Source organism: Oncorhynchus mykiss, chromosome 5 (assembly GCF_057628025.1).
Source record: "Oncorhynchus mykiss isolate SJ-2025 chromosome 5, ASM5762802v1, whole genome shotgun sequence".
NCBI classification, from domain to species: domain Eukaryota; kingdom Metazoa; phylum Chordata; class Actinopteri; order Salmoniformes; family Salmonidae; genus Oncorhynchus; species Oncorhynchus mykiss.
The window spans coordinates 47,457,931-47,476,782 of record NC_143026.1 but is presented as its reverse complement, the minus strand read 5'-3'; the positions used below and the strand labels follow the sequence as shown (position 1 = coordinate 47,476,782).

The 18,852-nt window shown below is 43.1% G+C and overlaps 1 protein-coding gene across 2 annotated transcripts in view; it reads left to right on the top strand.

Moving 5' to 3' along the window:
- nop14 (NOP14 nucleolar protein homolog (yeast)) overlaps positions 1-18,852 on the top strand; it is a 33,107-nt gene that overhangs the window by 9,930 nt on the left and 4,325 nt on the right. For both annotated transcript variants that reach the window (XM_021603156.3, XM_021603157.3), the window contains exons 13-16: positions 4,850-4,951; positions 7,669-7,822; positions 10,465-10,624; positions 12,723-12,870. In XM_021603156.3, the coding sequence (XP_021458831.3) occupies positions 4,850-4,951; positions 7,669-7,822; positions 10,465-10,624; positions 12,723-12,870 (564 nt within the window). The remainder of the gene's footprint in view (positions 1-4,849; positions 4,952-7,668; positions 7,823-10,464; positions 10,625-12,722; positions 12,871-18,852) is intronic.

Genomic DNA, 18,852 nt, shown 5'->3' with positions numbered 1-18,852 from the left:
TGCCGATAAGAATATGGTGATTGACAGATTCGAAAGCCTTGGCAAGGTCGATGAAGATGGCTGCACAGTACTGTCTTTTATCGATGGCGGTTATGATATCGTTTAGTACCTTGAGCGTGGCTGAGGTGCACCCGTGACCGGCTCGGAAACCAGATTGCACAGCGGAGAAGGTATGGTGGGATTCGAGATGGTCAGTGACCTGTTTGTTGACTTGGCTTTCGAAGACCTTAGATAGGCAGGGCAGGATGGATATAGGTCTGTAACAGTTTGGGTCCAGGGTGTCTCCCCTTTGAAGATGGGGATGACTGTGGCAGCTTTCCAATCCTTGGGGATCTCAGACGATATGAGAGGTTGAACAGGCTGGTAATAGGGGTTGCGACAATGGTGGCGGATAGTTTCAGAAATAGAGGGTCCAGATTGTCAAGCCCAGCTGATATGTACGGGTCCAGGTTTTGCAGCTCTTTCAGAACATCTGCTATCTGGATTTGGGTAAAGGAGAACCTGGAGAGGCTTGGGCGAGTAGCTGCGGGCGGGGCGGAGCTGTTGGCCGAGGTTGGAGTAGCCAAGAGGAAGGCATGGCTAGCCGTTGAGAAATGCTTGTTGAGGTTTTCGATAATCATGGATTTATCGGTGGTGACCGTGTTACCTAGCCTCAGTGCAGTGGGCAGCTGGGAGGAGGTGCTCTTGTTCTCCATGGACTTCAGTGTCCCAGTACTTTTTGGAGTTAGAGCTACAGGATGCAAATTTCTGCCTGAAGAAGCTGGCCTTTGCTTTCCTGACTGACTGCGTGTATTGGTTCCTGACTTCCCTGAACAGTTGCATATCGCGGGGACTATTCGGTGCTATTGCAGTCCGCCACAGGATGTTTTTGTGCTGGTCGAGGGCAGTCAGGTCTGGAGTGAACCAAGGGCTATATCTGTTCTTAGTTCTGCATTTTTTGAACGGAGCATGCTTATCTAAAATGGCGAGGAAGTTACTTTTAAAGAATGACCAGGCATCCTCAACTGACGGGATGAGGTCAATGTCCTTCCAGGATACCCGGGCCAGGTCGATTAGAAAGGCCTGCTCACAGAAGTGTTTTAGGGAGCGTTTGACAGTAATGAGGGGTGGTCATTTGACTGCGGATACAGGCAATGAGGCAGTGATCGCTGAGATCCTGGTTGAAGACAGCGGAGGTGTATTTGGAGGGCCAGTTGGTCAGGATGACGTCTATGAGGGTGCCCTTGTTTACAGATTTAGGGTTGTACCTGGTGGGTTCCTTGATGATTTGTGTGAGATTGAGGGCATCTAGCTTAGATTGTAGGACTGCCGGGGTGTTAAGCATATCCCAGTTTAGGTCACCTAACAGAACAAACTCTGAAGCTAGATGAGGGGCAATCAATTCACAAATGGTGTCCAGGGCACAGCTGGGAGCTGAGGGGGGTCGGTAGCAGGCAGCAACAGTGAGAGACTTATTTCTGGAGAGAGTCATTTTTAAAATTAGTAGTTCGAACTGTTTGGGTATGGACCTGGAAAGTATGACATTACTTTGCAGGCTATCTCTGCAGTAGACTGCAACTCCTCCCCCTTTGGCAGTTCTATCTTGACGGAAAATGTTATAGTTGGGTATGGAAATCTCAGAATTTTTGGTGGCCTTCCTGAGCCAGGATTCAGACACGGCAAGGACATCAGGGTTAGCAGAGTGTGCTAAAGCAGTGAGTAAAACAAACTTAGGGAGGAGGCTTCTGATGTTGACATGCATGAAACCAAGGCTTTTTCGATCACAGAAGTCAACAAATGAGGGTGCCTGGGGACATGCAGGGCCTGGGTTTACCTCCACATCACCTGCGGAACAGAGGAGGAGTAGTATGAGGGTGCGGCTAAAGGCTATCAAAACTGGTCGCCTAGAGCGTTGGGGACAAAGAATAAAAGGAGCAGATTTCTGGGCATGGTAGAATATATTCAGGGCATAATGCGCAGACGGGTATGGTGGGGTGCGGGTACAGCGGAGGTAAGCCCAGGCACTGGGTGAGGTCACACATGGGTGGGAGGTGGGACAAAGGAGGTATCAGGGGTATGAAGAGTGGAACTAGGGGCTCCATTGTAAACTAAAACAATGATAACTAACCTGAACAACAGTATACAAGGCATATTGACATTTGAGAGAGACATACAGCGAGGCATACAGTAATCACAGGTGTTGATTGGGAGAGCTAGCTAAACCAGTAGGTGAGACAACAACAGCTAATCAGCTAGCACAACAACAGCAGGTAAAATGGCGTTGACTAGGCAGAGAGGGTCGGATTAACTACACACAGAGCCTGAGTGCGGCTGGGGCCGACAGATAAAACATAAACAAACAGAATGGAGTACCATGTTTAATGGACAGTCCAGCAGGCATCAGCTATGTAGCCAAGTGATCAGTGTCCAGGGGGCAGCGGTGGATGGGACAGGGAAGCTAGACTGGCGAGTATTATCCAGGCTAGAAAAACTGGCTGGCTGTGCAGCAGGTAAAAGCCGCTAGCAGTGGCTAACAATGACTAAATAGCTTGTAGCTAGTTAGCTGGTTGGCTTCTGGAGGTTCTTGAATGTGTTCTAAAAATACAAAATAATAGCGATTCCGTATCACATTGGGTGAGGCAGGTTACCGGAAGGTATAATCAAATTAAAAATCGAAAAGAGATTGAAAGTAAATATGGGTCCAATGAGTGGATGGGCTGGCTGGGGACGCGGCGATTCAGACAGTTAGCAGGCCTGTGCTAACTAGCTAACAGTTAGTAGGCCGTGGCTAAACAAGCTAGCAGTTAGCAGACTGGGGCTAAACAAGCTAGCAGTTACCAGGCCTGAATTAGCAAGCAAGCAGATAGCACGGGCTAGAAAGTTAGCCTTTGGGGGACGTCGCGATGGGGGTTAAGTCTGTTTATGCCTCTTCATGCGGTGACATCGATAGACCGGTCGTGGGTCCCGATATTGTAGCCCAGGAGTATGCTTCGGTGGTAGCACAGGAGCTCTGGCCGGGCTAGCTTCAAGCTAAGTGGATGGAAACGCTAGCCAGGAGTAGTCATCCGGGTTTGCGGTTAGCTAGTTAGCTAGTTGTGAAGATCCAGATTAAAAAGTTCCGTTTGGGAATCCGGGGATAAAAATAATAGGTCCGTTATGCTCTGGTTAGAGTCGCGTTGTTCGAACTGGCGAGAGCTTTCCGAGCTAAAGGTTAGCTGATGACCGCTAGCAATGGTTTGCTGACTGGTAGTTAGCTGGCTAGCTTCAGTTGAGGGGTTCCGGATCCGAAGTAAATATGAGTACTTTAGGGGAAAAAAAGCAGATCCACGCTACATTGGGTGAGGAGGGTTGCAGGAGAGTATTTAGATGTTGAGGTTTAGAAAAATGTTTTAAAAGATATGCGAAGAAAAATATGTTTTTAAAAAAAAAACGGATATATACAAGGGACACGACACGACGTCTGACTGCTACGCCATCTTGAATGAAATACCCTTCTGACATCTGTTGATCCTGTTCCATTTGTTCTCTGACAGTGAGAAGTCATGCCCCCAAATATACCCTCGTAAAACTGACTATCCTACCGAACCTTGACTTTGGCGATGTCGTTTACAAAATAGCATCGAACACTATTCAGTAAACTGGATGTAGTCTATCACAGTGCCATCCGTTTTGTCACCAACGCCTCATATATACTACCCACTACTGCGACATGTATGCTCTCGTTGACTGGCCCTCACTTCATATTCGCGCCAAACCGACTGGCTCCAGGTCATCTATAAGTCTGCTAGGTAAAGCCCCACCTTATCTCAGCTCACTGGTCACCATAGCAGCACCCACCCGCAGCACTCGCTCCAGCAGGAATATGTCACTGGTCATCCCCAAAGCAACTCCTCCTTTGGCCACCTTTCCTTCCAGTTCTCTGCTGCCAACGATTGGAACAAATTACAAAAATCACTGAAGCTGGACACATATCTCCCTCACTAACTTTAAGCATTAGCTGTCTGAGCATCTATACACAACCCATCTGTAAATAGCCCACCCAACTACCTCATCCCCATATTCTTATTCATTTTTTTTGCTCCTTTGCATACCAGTATCTCCACTTGCACATTCATCTTCTGCTCATCTATCACGCCACTAATGCTAAATTGTAATTATTTCGCCATTATGGCCTATTTATTGCCGTAGCTCCCTAAACTTACTACATTTGCACACACTATATATAGATTTTTTTATTGTGTTATTGGCTGTATGTTTGTTTATTCCATGTGTAACTGTGTTTATGTCGCACTGCTTTACTTTATCTTGGCCAGGTCGCAGTTGTAAATGAGAACTTGTTCTCAACCATCCTACCTGGTTAAAGAAAGGTGAAATAAAAACATTTAATACAAAGAAGTGATGTGGGGAGAATCGATACAATTACATATTGAAAATTTAGGTTTGACGATATTATAGCGATACTTGACTACCAATTTTTCTTAAATTAATTGCTAGTCAGCCATAGCTAGTGCCACTCTGCTGTAGCTGCGCAAAATCTCTGGTATGTTTCATATTATAGCTTGTTCTCAATCTTCTTTGTAAATAGTGAGCCAACATTTTTTCTGCACTTTTGTTTCCATGACTGATCAATGCGAATTTTCTCACGCTCTCGTCTCTCTGCAGCAGACATAGTGAGTGCGTATAGAATTGTGAGAATTGCAATACATATTGTATCGGGATAATGTCGTATCGTGAGGTCCCTGGCAATTACTACTAGCCCTAACAGTGAGCACCAAGCTTGTCTGTAAATTGGTTTCCTATGACAGTGTTCTGTCAAGTTGACGTGTTGGTGACGTCTCTCTCTCGCCGTCTCTCTCCTTTTTTTTCTCAGCTCATTTACCTGAAGATAACAGCATTGCTGTTCCCCACCTCAGACTTCCGCCACCCTGTCACCACCCCAGCCCTACTGTACATCAGCCAGGCCCTCACCAAGGTAATTATCGCACAGTGTGTTTGAGCCTGTGTCTGTGTATGACAGACAGATTGTGTGTGTGAAGAGCTTGTGTCAAGTTGTCTGGATAAAAATCCTAACCCTAACCCTCACAATGGGACTGACCGTAATTAGTCGACTGGTTGATTGTTTGATAGATTGTTTTAGTCGGGCAGATAATAAATAGTGCATTCGGAAAGTATTTTCCACATTTTGTTACGTAACAACCGTATTCTAAAATGGATTAAATAAAAATGTTTCCTCCTCAATCTGCACACAATACCCCATAATGACGAAGCGAAAACAGGTTTTAGACATTTTTGTAAATGTATTCAAAATAAAAAATGGATACCTTATTTACATAAGTATTCAGACCCTTTGCTATGAGACTTAAAATTGAGCTCAGGTGCATCCTGTTTCCATTGATCATCCTTGAGATGTTTCTACAACTTTATTGGAGTCCACCTGTGGTAAGTTCAATTGATTTGACATTATTTGGAAAGGCACACACCTGTCTATATAAGGTCCCACAGTCGACAGTGCATTTCAGAGCAAAAACCAAGCCACGAGCTTGACGGAATTGTCCGTAGCGCTCCGAGACAGGATTGTGTCAGCACAGATCTGGGGAAGGGTAGCTAAAATTGTCTGCAGCATTAAAGGTCCCCAAGAACTTAATGATGGCCTACATCATTCTTAAATGGGAGAAGTTTGGATCTGCCAAACTGAGCAATCGGAGAAGGGCCTTGGTCAGGGTGGTGACCAAGAACCCAATTGTCACAGAGCTCCAGAGATCCTCTGTGGATATGGGAGAACCATCTCTGCAGCACTCCACCAATCAGGCCTTTATGGTAGTGACCAGACGCAAGCCACTCAGTAAAAGGCACATGACAGCCGCTTGGAGTTTGCCAAAAGGAACCTAAAGGACTCTCAGACCAGGAGAAGCAAGATTCTCTGGTATGATGAAACCAAGATTGAACTCTGTGGCCTGAATGCCAAGCGTCACGTCTGGAGGAAACCTGGCACCATCCCTACGGTGAAGCATGGCGGTGGCAGACTCATGCTGTGGGGATGTTTTTCAGCGGCAGGGACTGGGAAACTAGTCCGTATCGAGAGGAAGATGAACGGAGCAAAGTACTGAGATCATTGATGAACACCTGCTCCAGAGTGCTTAGGACCTCAGACTTAAGCAAAGGTTCACCTTCCAACAGGACAATGACTCTAAGCACACAGCCAAGACAGTGCAGTCTCTGAATGTCCTTGAGCCAGAGCCCAGACTTGAACCCGATCGAACATCTCTGGAGAGACCTGAAAATAGCTGTGCAGCGATGCTCCCCATCTAACCTGCCAGAGCTTGAGAGGATCTGCAGAGAAGAATGGGAGAAAGTCCCCAAATACATGTAATAAGACTAGAGTCTGTAATCGCTGCCAAAGGTGCTTCGACAAGTGCTTGAGTAATGGGTCTGAATTCTTATCTAAATGTGGTATTTCAGTTTTTCGTATTTAATAAATTTGCAAACAATTTTTTTTATGGGTTTTGTCGTTATGTTGTAGTGTGTGTAGATTGACAAAGGGGAAATCAATTTTAGAATACACACTCACACTCACTACCGGTCAAACGTTGTATAACATCCACTCATTCAAGGGTTTTTATTTTATTTTATTTTTTCTACTTTGTAGAATATTAGTGAAGACATCAAAACTATGAAATATCACACATGGAATCATGTTTTAACCAAAAAAGCTTTAAACAAGTCAGAATATATTTTATATCAAAGCCATAGCCACCCTTTGCCTTGATGGCTTTGCACACTCTTGGCATTCTCTCAACCAGCATTCACCTGGAATGCTTTTCCAACAGTCTCGATGGAGGTCCCACATATGCTGAGCACTTGTTGGTTGCGTTTCCTTCACTCTGCGGTTCAACTTGGCTGTCTTAACGGATCATTAGAATATTCCCAAAGCTGCTAACCCTGCCCATCTGGCACTCTAGGCAGGTTAGAGCAAATACTCAAACTATTTGAAAAATGTAAAGTACTAGTTGAACCCGGGTCTGCAGAAGAGGGCTTTATCCTTCCTTCCTGCCACCAACCCTTTGTTTAATCATGGTGTTTATGTAGATAGCTCAGCTCCAGATTTTGCTCAATGGAAAGGAACATGCATGCATACACACACACTGTTTCTGTTGCTACATGCCTGCATTTTCACTAAGCTTTTGACCCGTGGAGTCATGTCCTTTCTTAGTGTTGAATATGGTGGTGATGTCAAAGCAAACCTTTCCAGGGGAAAATATGAAGTTGTATTCTTATGTAACATCTACATGCCAACAATGACTTTGTTGCTATGCGAATGGTGAAAACAGGCTAGAGAACCTCTGAGTTACTTTCTCAACGTGATTCGCGCGCAGACATGCATTTACACACACACACACACACACACACACACACACACACACACACACACACACACTAGAAAAAGAAAGCAGACTGGCTAGCTAGTTGAAGCTAATGGCTTTGTTTCAGAAAAAGCAGAGGATGCACAGAAGTGTCACAAGGTCATAGAGAAGGAAAAAGGATTGAAAGCACATTATTGTCCCCTTCTGAAGATTGTTAGTGTGTGTGTGTAAATGCATATGTACTATGTTTAGTAGGCAAAGTAGTTTTGAGGTGGTGATTTATGCCTAAATTTGACCTATTTTCCCTGTGTTTGTGTGATGTCATCAGTGTCCCGTGATGTCATTAGAGGATGTGACATCAGGCCTGGTGCTGTGCTGTCTGGCGGTGGAGTACATCTCCTTCTCCAAGAGGTTCTGTCCTGAGCTCATCAACTTCCTGTTGGGAGTACTACACCTGGCCGTGCAAGATAAGACCTCTACAGGTACGGCCTTTCTGTTAATGGGCTACTGTCATATCTCCTCATCAACTAGGCCTAACTGGTTATTAATTTTCTCCATTAGGGTTGGGGTTGTTTCCATTTTAATTCAGTCAGGTCTTATGAGGATAATTGGAATTAATGGCTACTTCCTGAATTGAAATGAAATTGACCCCAATCCAGCTCAGTCCCTGCCTTCTCACGGTATTCAGCACAGTACCATAAGCAGCCACACCCAATGTCAGGATTTTTTGGGTGCTGTTCGAAATATGTTAAAATATTATTTGGCTATGTTTTTAACCTGAGCACTTGCTGCGCGAGGGAGCGACTGTGCTCTGCAACCACTGCAGGTGAGACGAAGCGAGAGAGAGGATTACTGGTCAGCGAGTGACCAGTGATTCTGATCCCAATAAACCCGGGGGCACACTTCCTGCCCGTCCACTTCAGTATAGAGCAGGGCTGCCCAATTCCGGGCTTGGTGGGCCGAAACCGTTCTGGATTTCATCCTCTCCTTCTTTTTGGGACTAATTTAGACCCGGGACACCAGGTGAGTGCAATTAACTACCAGGTAGAAAAAAAACCCAATGTGTTTCGGCCCTGGAAGCAAATTAGTTATGTATGTAACATGGATCATTTAATTTAGGCAATGCCTTTTCATTGTTAAAATAGGCATATAATTTATTTCTCAAAAATGAATACTCAATAAGTAATCAAAGCTTATTACAAAGATCTGGGTCTGAGCCCCTCCCTGTGCAACTGGGTCCTAGACTTCCTGACGGGCCGACCTGGTGAAGGTATGCAATAACACCTCTGCCAAGCTAATCCTCAACATGTGGGCCCCGCAGGGATGTGTGCTCAGCCCCATCCTGCACTTCCTGTTCACGCATGACTGTATGACCGTGCACACCTCCAACTCAATCATCAAGTGTGCTGACTACACAACAGTGGTAAGCCCTATTACCAACAACGACGAGACAACTTACCGAGGGGAGGTGAAAGCCCTTGCAGAGTGGTGCCAGGAGAATAACTTCTCCCTCAACGTCAACAAAAGGATATGATCGTGGACTATAGGAGACAGCAGAGTGAGCACGTCCCCATCCACATCAACAGACCCGCAGTGGAGAGAGTCAAAAGCTTCAAGTTCCAGAGGACCTGTGTGTGGTGAAGGTGCAATGGCGCCTCTTCAAACTCAGGAGGCTGAAGAAATTCTGCGTTGCCCCGAAGACCCTCACAAACTAATACACATGCACCATCGAGAGCATTCTGTCAGGCTGTATTACTGCCTGTTACGGCAATTCCACTCCTAGCAACCGCAGGTCTCTCCAGAGGATGGTGCGGTCCGCCCAACGTATCATCGTGGGCACACTGCCTGCCCTCCAGTACATCTGCAGTACCCAGTGTAACAGGAAGGCCAGAAAGATCAAGGGCCTTAGCCACTTGAGCTGCGGACTCTGGTCCGGATGCTAATTTCCTGCAATTTTATAAATTTTGCCATGGGGGTTTTGTACTGTGTATTTAAATACTGTATTCTCGACTGAGTTCATTCTACCACTTACTGTACATTTTAGTTCAACTTTAAACTCACCACATTTATTTATATATTGGATTCTTGACATAGCTCGTTCTAATATCTACTGCTGTACATATTCTTAGTATATTTTGTGTATATTTGTGTAGATTGCGTTTGAAATACTTTGCTACAGTCCTATTTGGGTTATTCATTGGATTTGTTCCGACATAAAGCATTATATATATATATATATATATATATATATATATATATATATATATATATATATATATATATATATATATATATATATATATATATATATATATATATATATATATATATATATATATGAGGATAATTGGAATTAATGGCTATATATATATAAAATTCCGCTGCATTGTTAGGGGCTAATGTATTCTAAACTGTGTACACAACCAATAAATGTTGATTTGATGTTAAATACTAATATCAGTTCGAATATTCAAATAAATGTGGGCAGAGGTCTGAATGAACACTTCTAAATAACCAAAAACGTTTGCCTGCCCACCTACCTGTTTGTGATTGCCTCTGTGTTTCTGCCAGCTACAGTATGATACTGCACGATGCTGTAGAGTGCATTCAGGGCACCATGGCAGTAGTGGTGCCCTGTGAAATAGTTTCACCGCCATGCCAAGTCATCGGCAGAATGAAAGCTAACCTCTGCTAGGTGTCAAGATCTCAACTCCCGTTGATGCTGATTGGATTTAGTGGAATTTAAATAAATCATGCTGTTACGCATATTTTGTTTGCCTTGTTCCACTTCGCTTGTTATTCTAAAAAAGTATGTCTCCTCCGTAGTTGTTCTAGTGGGTTTATTTGTCATGTAAAAGACTGGAGCCCTGTCTGTATTTATTTTACATGTAGACCACAGGAGGTTGGTTGCTCCAAAATTGGGGAGAATGGGCTCGTGGTAATAACTGGTGAGGAATTAGTGGAATGGTATCAAATACATCAAACGTGGTTTCCATGTGTTTAATGCCATTCCATTCGCTCTGTTCCAGCCATTACTAAGAGCTGTTCAGCAGACTCCACTGATGTAGACAGTGTGACACCTAGGGCCCTATCTTGACTGGCTGCTGTGTTGTGTTCCTGCCAGGTTACTCAGTGGTGCCACCCTTCAGGCAGAATGGTAAGGTTAGTGACCTGCTGGTGCTGTCAGACCCTGAGTCCAGCCAGACATGGAGCAAGAAGACCCTACCTCTGTCTGCCACCCAGACACTCACACTGACCACTGACCTGGACACAGACCACTACAGGTAAGATAGAGAGCTGAGCACCAATTTTTAAAAAAGGGTCCGATCCTTAAGCAGTGTTGCTGTCTTGTAGAAGCCTACAGCTGTGCAGTGGCATATACTTTTTTTAGTTAATTCAGCAGACTAGACACTCATTTATCGAGCCCTTGTCGCAGTCAAGACATATTTTATATGTAAAAAAAAAAAACACGTAATAAAACCAAGGGTTGGAACAAATTATTTTCCAATTAAGTCCTGAACCAAAAAAAAACAAATTGTTTTAATATTAAACAACAACATTTAGCTCAACATTAAATTACTTCACCAGCTATGCATTGCGGAAAGAGCAGCTTGATATGGAGCGGGCACGCTATAGATCAGCGAGTTGTTTACATGGGAAGACAAGTGTCCGGCGCGAGATGCAACTAAAATTTTGCGTGTGGGGAGAGAGGGTGGAAGAGGAGGCTTGGCTTGAAGCGCTTGGCGTCTTGTGATGACTTGCATTATCTGATTTAAGCCCGCAGAATTATACATACAGAGGGGCAGCAGGAACCCAAACAAACCAACACACACAAAACAAACCACACATTTCATTGCAAATTTTAAAAAATAAAAAAAAAATATATATATATATATATATATATATATATACAGTGGGGCAAAAAAGTATTTAGTCAGCCACCAATTGTGCAAGTTCTCCCACTTAAAAAGATGAGAGGCCTGTAATTTTCATCATAGGTACACTTCAACTATGACAGACAAAATGAGGGGGAAAAATACAGAAAATCACATTGTAGAATTTTTTATTTATTTTCAAATTATGGAAAAAGGGAGCTATCTTTATCAGCATCATAGAAGCGGATAGTATTTCAACCACAAAATATGCATCCAAGCAGTTTAATATCCTTAACTGGTCAGGCTGATGTCATTAGAAAATGTTGGCGAAATCTTTCCTGTTTTTTTTTTTTAGCATTTTCTCCCCGGTCTCTAAATGTCAATGCTGGGCGAGAGAAGCAGAGATGAAAGAAAAAACTAACCTTACCAATGTCAACTAGATTGCAGCATTTATTCGGTCAATTTATGACATTCTGGTGGGCAATTGTTTTGTCTTCTAGGGCAACAATTAATGACAGAAGAGAAGCAGCATATAGGCTATCTAATTATAGACAAGTGGACTTACAAATAGCCTACCTAAATGTCAGAAATGATAAGCGAAAACAGACGTAACTAAGAAGACATAAATTGTTCTGCCATCTCTGACTGTACAACACATTTACTATATTTGCAGTTTAGGGTCTGTGAAGAGCTCAGATTTTCACTATCACATATCGTCAGGCAGTTGCGAATGGGTAATTCGAAATTGTGTGTGGGTGAACAAACAGCTGATCCGCATATCACTAGCACGCGCAGACAGGCAACTTTGGGATGAAACATTATTAGGCAACTTGGAAACGGTCGTCTTTCTGTTTTGTAGGCTATGCGTTCGCCAAACAACTATATTAAAAGCACCTCTGTCGCACTATTCACACATCATTCGCTGCTTCAAGTTCAGTAGCACCTCCTGTCCTAGTTGGGTGTGCGTTATCAGGTGCGCCAATAGGCTGTACAGTGCATTTGGAAAGTATTCAGACCCCTTCACTTTTTCCACATTTAGTTACATCACAGCCTTAAACTTAAAAACTAAAGTTTTTTCCCCGTTATCAATCTACACACAATGACAAAGCATAAACAGTTTTTTTTTTAAGTTTGCAAAAAGAAATAACACATTTACACATTTGCTTACTTACAAGCCCTTAACTAACAATAGTTAAGAAAAGTAAGTGTTAGGTAAAAAAATAGATAAGTAAAAAATGTAAATAACAAATAATTAAAGAGCAGCAGTAAAATAACAGTAGCGAGGTTATATACTGGGGGTACCGGTAACGAGTCGATGGTTGTGGGCACAGGTTAATTGAGGTAATATTTACATGTAGGTATAGTTATTTAAATGACTATTCATAGATAATAAACAGAGTCGGTGTGTGTCCATGTGTGTGTTTTTGCATGCGTCTCTGTGGGTCTGAGTGTGGTCATTTAACCAGTGTCTTCTGTCTTAATGATGCCCCCCCCCCCCCCCCCCCAGACTGTCTGCTGTGGCCACCTGTATGGACCTGCTGAAACACTGCTCTTCACTCTACAGAGAACTCACTTCCTACTCGCACATCTTTCAGCCAATCACAACCCTGCTCTCCAAACATCTTCCAATCAAAACGTATCCTGTAGCATTACAGGTGAGTGGAACTGTAGTGTCATCCAAAGACAACTTAGTTGGGCTGCCCTGGGCAAATGTTGCTGCAGTAAAACATTTGAAGACCATGACAAAGTGTTGTGGTTTACAAATCAGGGATTAGTTAAATTAGTCAATCAAGCACTGTTTTAATTAGGTTTTTTTTCAAGAGGATAGTTGAGCATGTTCATTCCCTTCATCTGTCATTGAAACACTTACCAGGCTTATTTAATAGTAACAGTTAGAAGGTTGATGGCTTTACATGCCTTCCACTGGGCAGTGAACCCTGGAGTTTTTACATCTGATTACAAAAAAAACTAACTAATCAGTTGTTAGCAGAAAAAATATGAATACTTTTGAAAACTAGATTAGTTCTTGGGTAACTTTTAAATTGGGTAACTTTTAAATCCCCAATTTCATGGTATCCAATTGTTAATAGTTACTATCTTGTCTCATCGCTACAACTCCCGTACGAGCTCGGGAGAGACGAAGGTCGAAAGCCATGCGTCCTCCAAAATACAACCCAACCAAGCCGCATTGCTTCTTAACACAGCGCACGCACATCCAATCCGGAAGCCAGCCGCACCAATGTGTCGGAGGAAACACCATGCACCTGCCGACCTGGTTAGCGTGCACTGCTCCCGGCCCGCCACAGGAGTTGCTAGTGCGCGATGAGACAAGGATATCCACACCGGCCAAACCCTCCCTAACCCGGACGACGCTAGGCCAATTGTGCGTTGCCCCATGGACCTCCCGGTCGCGGCCGGCTGCGACAGAGCCTGGGAACGAACCCACAGTCTCTGGTGGCAAAGTTAGCACTGCAATGCAGTGCCCTAGACCACTGTGCCACCCGGGAGGCCCAATAGTTGCAAATGTAAGTGTTCCACCTAAGCGGGTCTGACCATGTTTGATGGATCCTCCTTGTTTAATTCTAATGCAGGGGGTCCAATCTGGCCCGCGGGGGTTTTGAGTAGAAAAAATGAAATAATAAATAGTCATACACGTCGATCCAGAGCATCCCAAACATTCTCCGTGGTTGACATGTCTGGTGAGTATGCAGGCCTTGGAAGAACTGGGACATTTTCAGCTTCCAGGAATTGTCTACAGATCCTTGCCACATGGGTCCGTGTATTATCATGCTGAAACGTGAGGGCATGGCGGCGGATGGAGGTCACGACAATGGCCCTCAGGATCTCGTCCCTGTATCTCTGCATTAAAATTGCCATAGTTCAAATGCAATTGTGGATTTTCATAGCTCATACCTGCCCATATCATAACCCCACTGCCACCATGAAGCACTCTGTTCACAACGTTGACAACAGCAAACTGCTCCACACAACGCCTTACATTTTCTGCCATTTGCCTGGTACAGTTGAAAACAGGATTAATCCGTAAAGAGGACACTTCTCCACCGTGCCAATGGCCATCGAAGGTGAGCAGAACTGTCGTCAGGTCAAAACCCTGGTGAGGACGACGAGCATGCAGATGAGCTTCCCTGAGACAGTTTCATCACCTGTCCAGATGGCTGGTCTGACGATCCCGCAGGTGAAGAAGCTGGATGTGGAGGTCCTGGGCTGGCGTGCTTACACGTGGTCTGCGGTTGTGAGACCGATTGGACATACTGCCAAATTCTCGAAAACAACTTTATGGTAGAGAAATTAACAATAAATTCTCCGGCAACAGCTCTAGTGGACTTTTCTGCAGTCAACATGCCAATTGCACGCTCCCTGAACTTGACATCTGTGGAATTGTGTTGTGGGTGCATATGTGTAATGATCGTGCTGTTTAATCAGCTTCTTAATATGCCACATCTATCAGATGGATGGATTATCTTGGCAAAGGAGAAATGCTCTCTTACAGAGATGCAAACAAATTTGTGCACTAAATTTGAGTGAAATAATTTCCATACACAACTTTTCAGGGATCTTGTATTTTCAGTTCAACACTTTACATGTTGCATACAGTGCCTTGCGAAACTATTCGGCCCCCTTGAACTTTGCGACCTTTTGCCACATTTCAGGCTTCAAACATAAAGATATAAAACTGTATTTTTTTGTGAAGAATCACCAACAAGTGGGACACAATCATGAAGTGGAACGACATTTATTGGATATTTCAAACTTTTTTAACAAATCAAAAACTGAAAAATTGGGCGTGCAAAATTATTCAGCCCCCTTAAGTTAATACTTTGTAGCGCCACCTTTTGCTGCGATTACAGCTGTAAGTCGCTTGGGGTATGTCTCAGTTTTGCACATCGAGAGACTGAATTTTTTTCCCATTCCTACTTGCAAAACAGCTCGAGCTGGTGAGGTTGGATGGAGAGCATTTGAACAGCAGTTTTCAGTTCTTTCCACAGATTCTCGATTGGAATCAGGTCTGGACTTTGACTTGGCCATTCTAACACCTGGATATGTTTATTTTTGAACCATTCCATTGTAGATTTTGCTTTATGTTTTGGATCATTGTCTTGTTGGAAGACAAATCTCCGTCCCAGTCTCAGGTCTTTTGCAGACTCCATCAGGTTTTCTTCCAGAATGGTCCTGTATTTGGCTCCATCCATCTTCCCATCAATTTTAACCATCTTAACTGTCCCTGCTGAAGAAAAGCAGGCCCAAACCATGATGCTGCCACCACCATGTTTGACAGTGGGTATGGTGTGTTCAGGGTGATGAGCTGTGTTGCTTTTACGCCAAACATAACGTTTTGCATTGTTGCCAAAAAGTTCAGTTTTGGTTTCATCTGACCAGAGCACCTTCTTCCACATGTTTGGTGTGTCTCCCAGGTGGCTTGTGGCAAACTTTAAACAACATTTTTTATGGATATCTTTAAGAAATGGCTTTCTTCTTGCCACTCTTCCATAAAGGCCAGATTTGTGCAATATACGACTGATTGTTGTCCTATGGACAGAGTCTCCCACCTCAGCTGTAGATCTCTGCAGTTCATCCAGAGTGATCATGGGCCTCTTGGCTGCATCTCTGATCAGTCTTCTCCTTGTATGAGCTGAAAGTTTAGAGGGATGGCCAGGTCTTGGTAGATTTGCAGTGGTCTGATACTCCTTCCATTTCAATATTATCGCTTGCACAGTGCTCCTTGGGATGTTTAAAGCTTGGGAAATCTTTTTGTATCCAAATCCGGCTTTAAACTTCTTCACAACAGTATCTCGGACCTGCCTGGTGTGTTCCTTGTTCTTCATGATGCTCTCTGCTTTTTTAACGGACCTCTGAGACTATCACAGTGCAGGTGCATTTATACGGAGACTTGATTACACACAGGTGGATTGTATTTATCGTCATTAGTCATTTAGGTCAACATTGGATCATTCAGAGATCCTCACTGAACTTCTGGAGAGAGTTTGCTGCACTGAAAGTAAAGGGGCTGAATATGTTGCACGCCCAATTTTTCCGTTTTTGATTTGTTAAAAAAGTTTGAAATATCCAATAAATGTCGTTCCACTTCATGATTGTGTCCCACTTGTTGTTGATTCTTCACAAAAAAATACAGGTTTTATATCTTTATGTTTGAAGCCTGAAAAGGTCGCAAAGTTCAAGGGGGCCGAATACTTTCGCAAGGCACTGTATATATATATCACACACTTACACAACTGTTCAAAAGTTTGGGTTCACTTAGAAATGTCCTTGTTTTTTAAACAAAATGTCCGTTAAAATAGCATCAAATTGATCAGAAATACAGTGTAGACATTGTTAACCTCCTATAGGGTATGTGGGACGCTAGCGTCCTACCTGGCCAACATCCAGTGAGATTGCAGAGTGCCAAATTCAAATACAGAAATACTCATTATAATAATTCAGAAAAGATGCAACTATTTTACATAGGTTTAAAGATGAACTTCTTGTGAATCCAACTACATAGCCCAACAGACAAATCATTACAAACAGTAACCAGCCAAGTAGAAGAGTTACACAAGTCAGAAAGAGAGAAAATTATTCACTTACTTTTGATCTTCATATGATTGCACTCGAGGACCTTCATTTATTCAATAAATGTTTTTTTTGTTTCTAAAGTCTCTCTTTACATCCAAAGACCTCCTTTTTGTTTGAGCGTTTTCTTCAGTAATCCACAGGCTCAAACGCCGTCACAACGGGCAGACGACAAATCCAAATAGTATCCGTAAAGTTGGTAGAAACATTACAAACGTAGTTCATAATCAATCCTCAGGTTGTTTTTAGCCTAAATAGTCGATAATATTTCAACCGGACAATAACGTCGTCAATATAAAAGGTCAACAAGAAAGGCACTCTCTCGGTCGGGCGCATGAAAATGCTCGTGTGACACGGCAGGGTCTACTCATTCAGACTGCTCTTACTCCCTCATTTTTCAGGATACAAGCCTGAAACGATTTCTAAAGACATCTAGTGGAAGGCAAAGGAACTGCAATTTGAGTCCTAAGTCAATGGATACTGTAATGGCATTGAATATAAAACTACACACACACAAAAAACTACTTCCTGAATGGATTTTTCTCAGGTTTTCGCCTGACAAATCAGTTCTGTTATACTCACACACTATTTTAACAGTTTAGGAAACTTTAGTGTTTTCTATCCAAATCTACCAATTATATGCATATCCTATCTTCTGGGCCTGAGTAGAAGGCAGTTTAATTTGGACACGCTTTTCATCCGAAATTCCAAATGCTGCCCCCTACCCTAGAGAAGTTAATGTTGTAAATGACTTGTAGCCGGAAACTGCAGATTTGTTATGGAATGTCTACATAGGTGTACAAGCCCATTATCAGCAACCAATGGCACGTTGTTAGCTAATCAAAGTTTATCGTTTTAAAAGGCTAATTGATCATTAGAAAACTCTTTATCAATTATGTTAGCACAGCTGAAAACTGTTCTGATTAAAGAAGGAATTAAACTGGCCTTTTTTATACTGTTGAGTATCTGGAGCGGCAGCATTTGTGGGTTCGATTACAGGCTCAAAATGGCCAGAAACAACTTCCTTCTGAAACTCGTCAGTCTATTATTTTTCTGAGAAATGAACGCTATTCCATGTGAGAAATTGCCAAGTAAACTGAAGATCTCGTACAGCGCTGTGTACTACTCACTTTACAGAACAGAGCAAACTGGCTCTAACCAGAATAGAAAGAGTGGGATGCCCCAGTGCACAACTGAACAAGAGAACTAGTACATTAGTGTCTAGTTTGAGAAACAGACGCCTCAACTGGCAGCTTCATTAAATAGTACCTGCAAAACACCAGTCTGAACGTCAACAGTGAAGAGGCGAATCCGGGATGCTGGCCTTCTTGGCAGAGTTGCAAAGAAAAAGCCATACCTCAGACTGGCCAATAAAAAGAAAAGGTGTGCAAAAGAACAGACACTGAACAGAGGAAGATTTGGGGAGAAAGGTTATGTACAGACAAATCTTAATTTTGAGGAGTTCGGATCACAAAGAACATTCGTTAGATGCAGAAAATATGCTGGAGGAGTGCTTGACGCCATCTTTCAAGCATGGTGGAGGCAATGTGATGGTCTGGGGTAAATGGGATCTTGAAGAAGGAAGGCTGTCACCCCATTTTGCAACGCCATGCCATCCCCTGTGGACGGCGCTTAATTGGAGCCAGTTTGGACAGGACAATGACCCAAAGCACAGCTCCAAATTATGCAAGAACTATTTAGGGAAGAAGCAGTCAGCTGGTATTCTGTCTGTGCTGGCCACTCCATTATATAGTCACCGGATCTCCACCCTATTGAGCTGTTGTGGGAGGTGCTTCAGGAAGCATGGGGTGAAATCTCTTCAGATTACTTTAACAAATTGACAAATAGAATGACAAAGGTCTGCAATTGCTGCAAAAACAGTTACGTTTGGACACACCTACTCATTCCATGGGTTTTCTTAATTAAAATAACAATTAATAATTAAATAACACATGAAATCATGTAGTAACTAAAAAGGTGTTAAACAAATCAAATCTTCAAAGTAGCCACCCTTTGCCTTGACAGCATTGCACACTCTTGGCATTCTC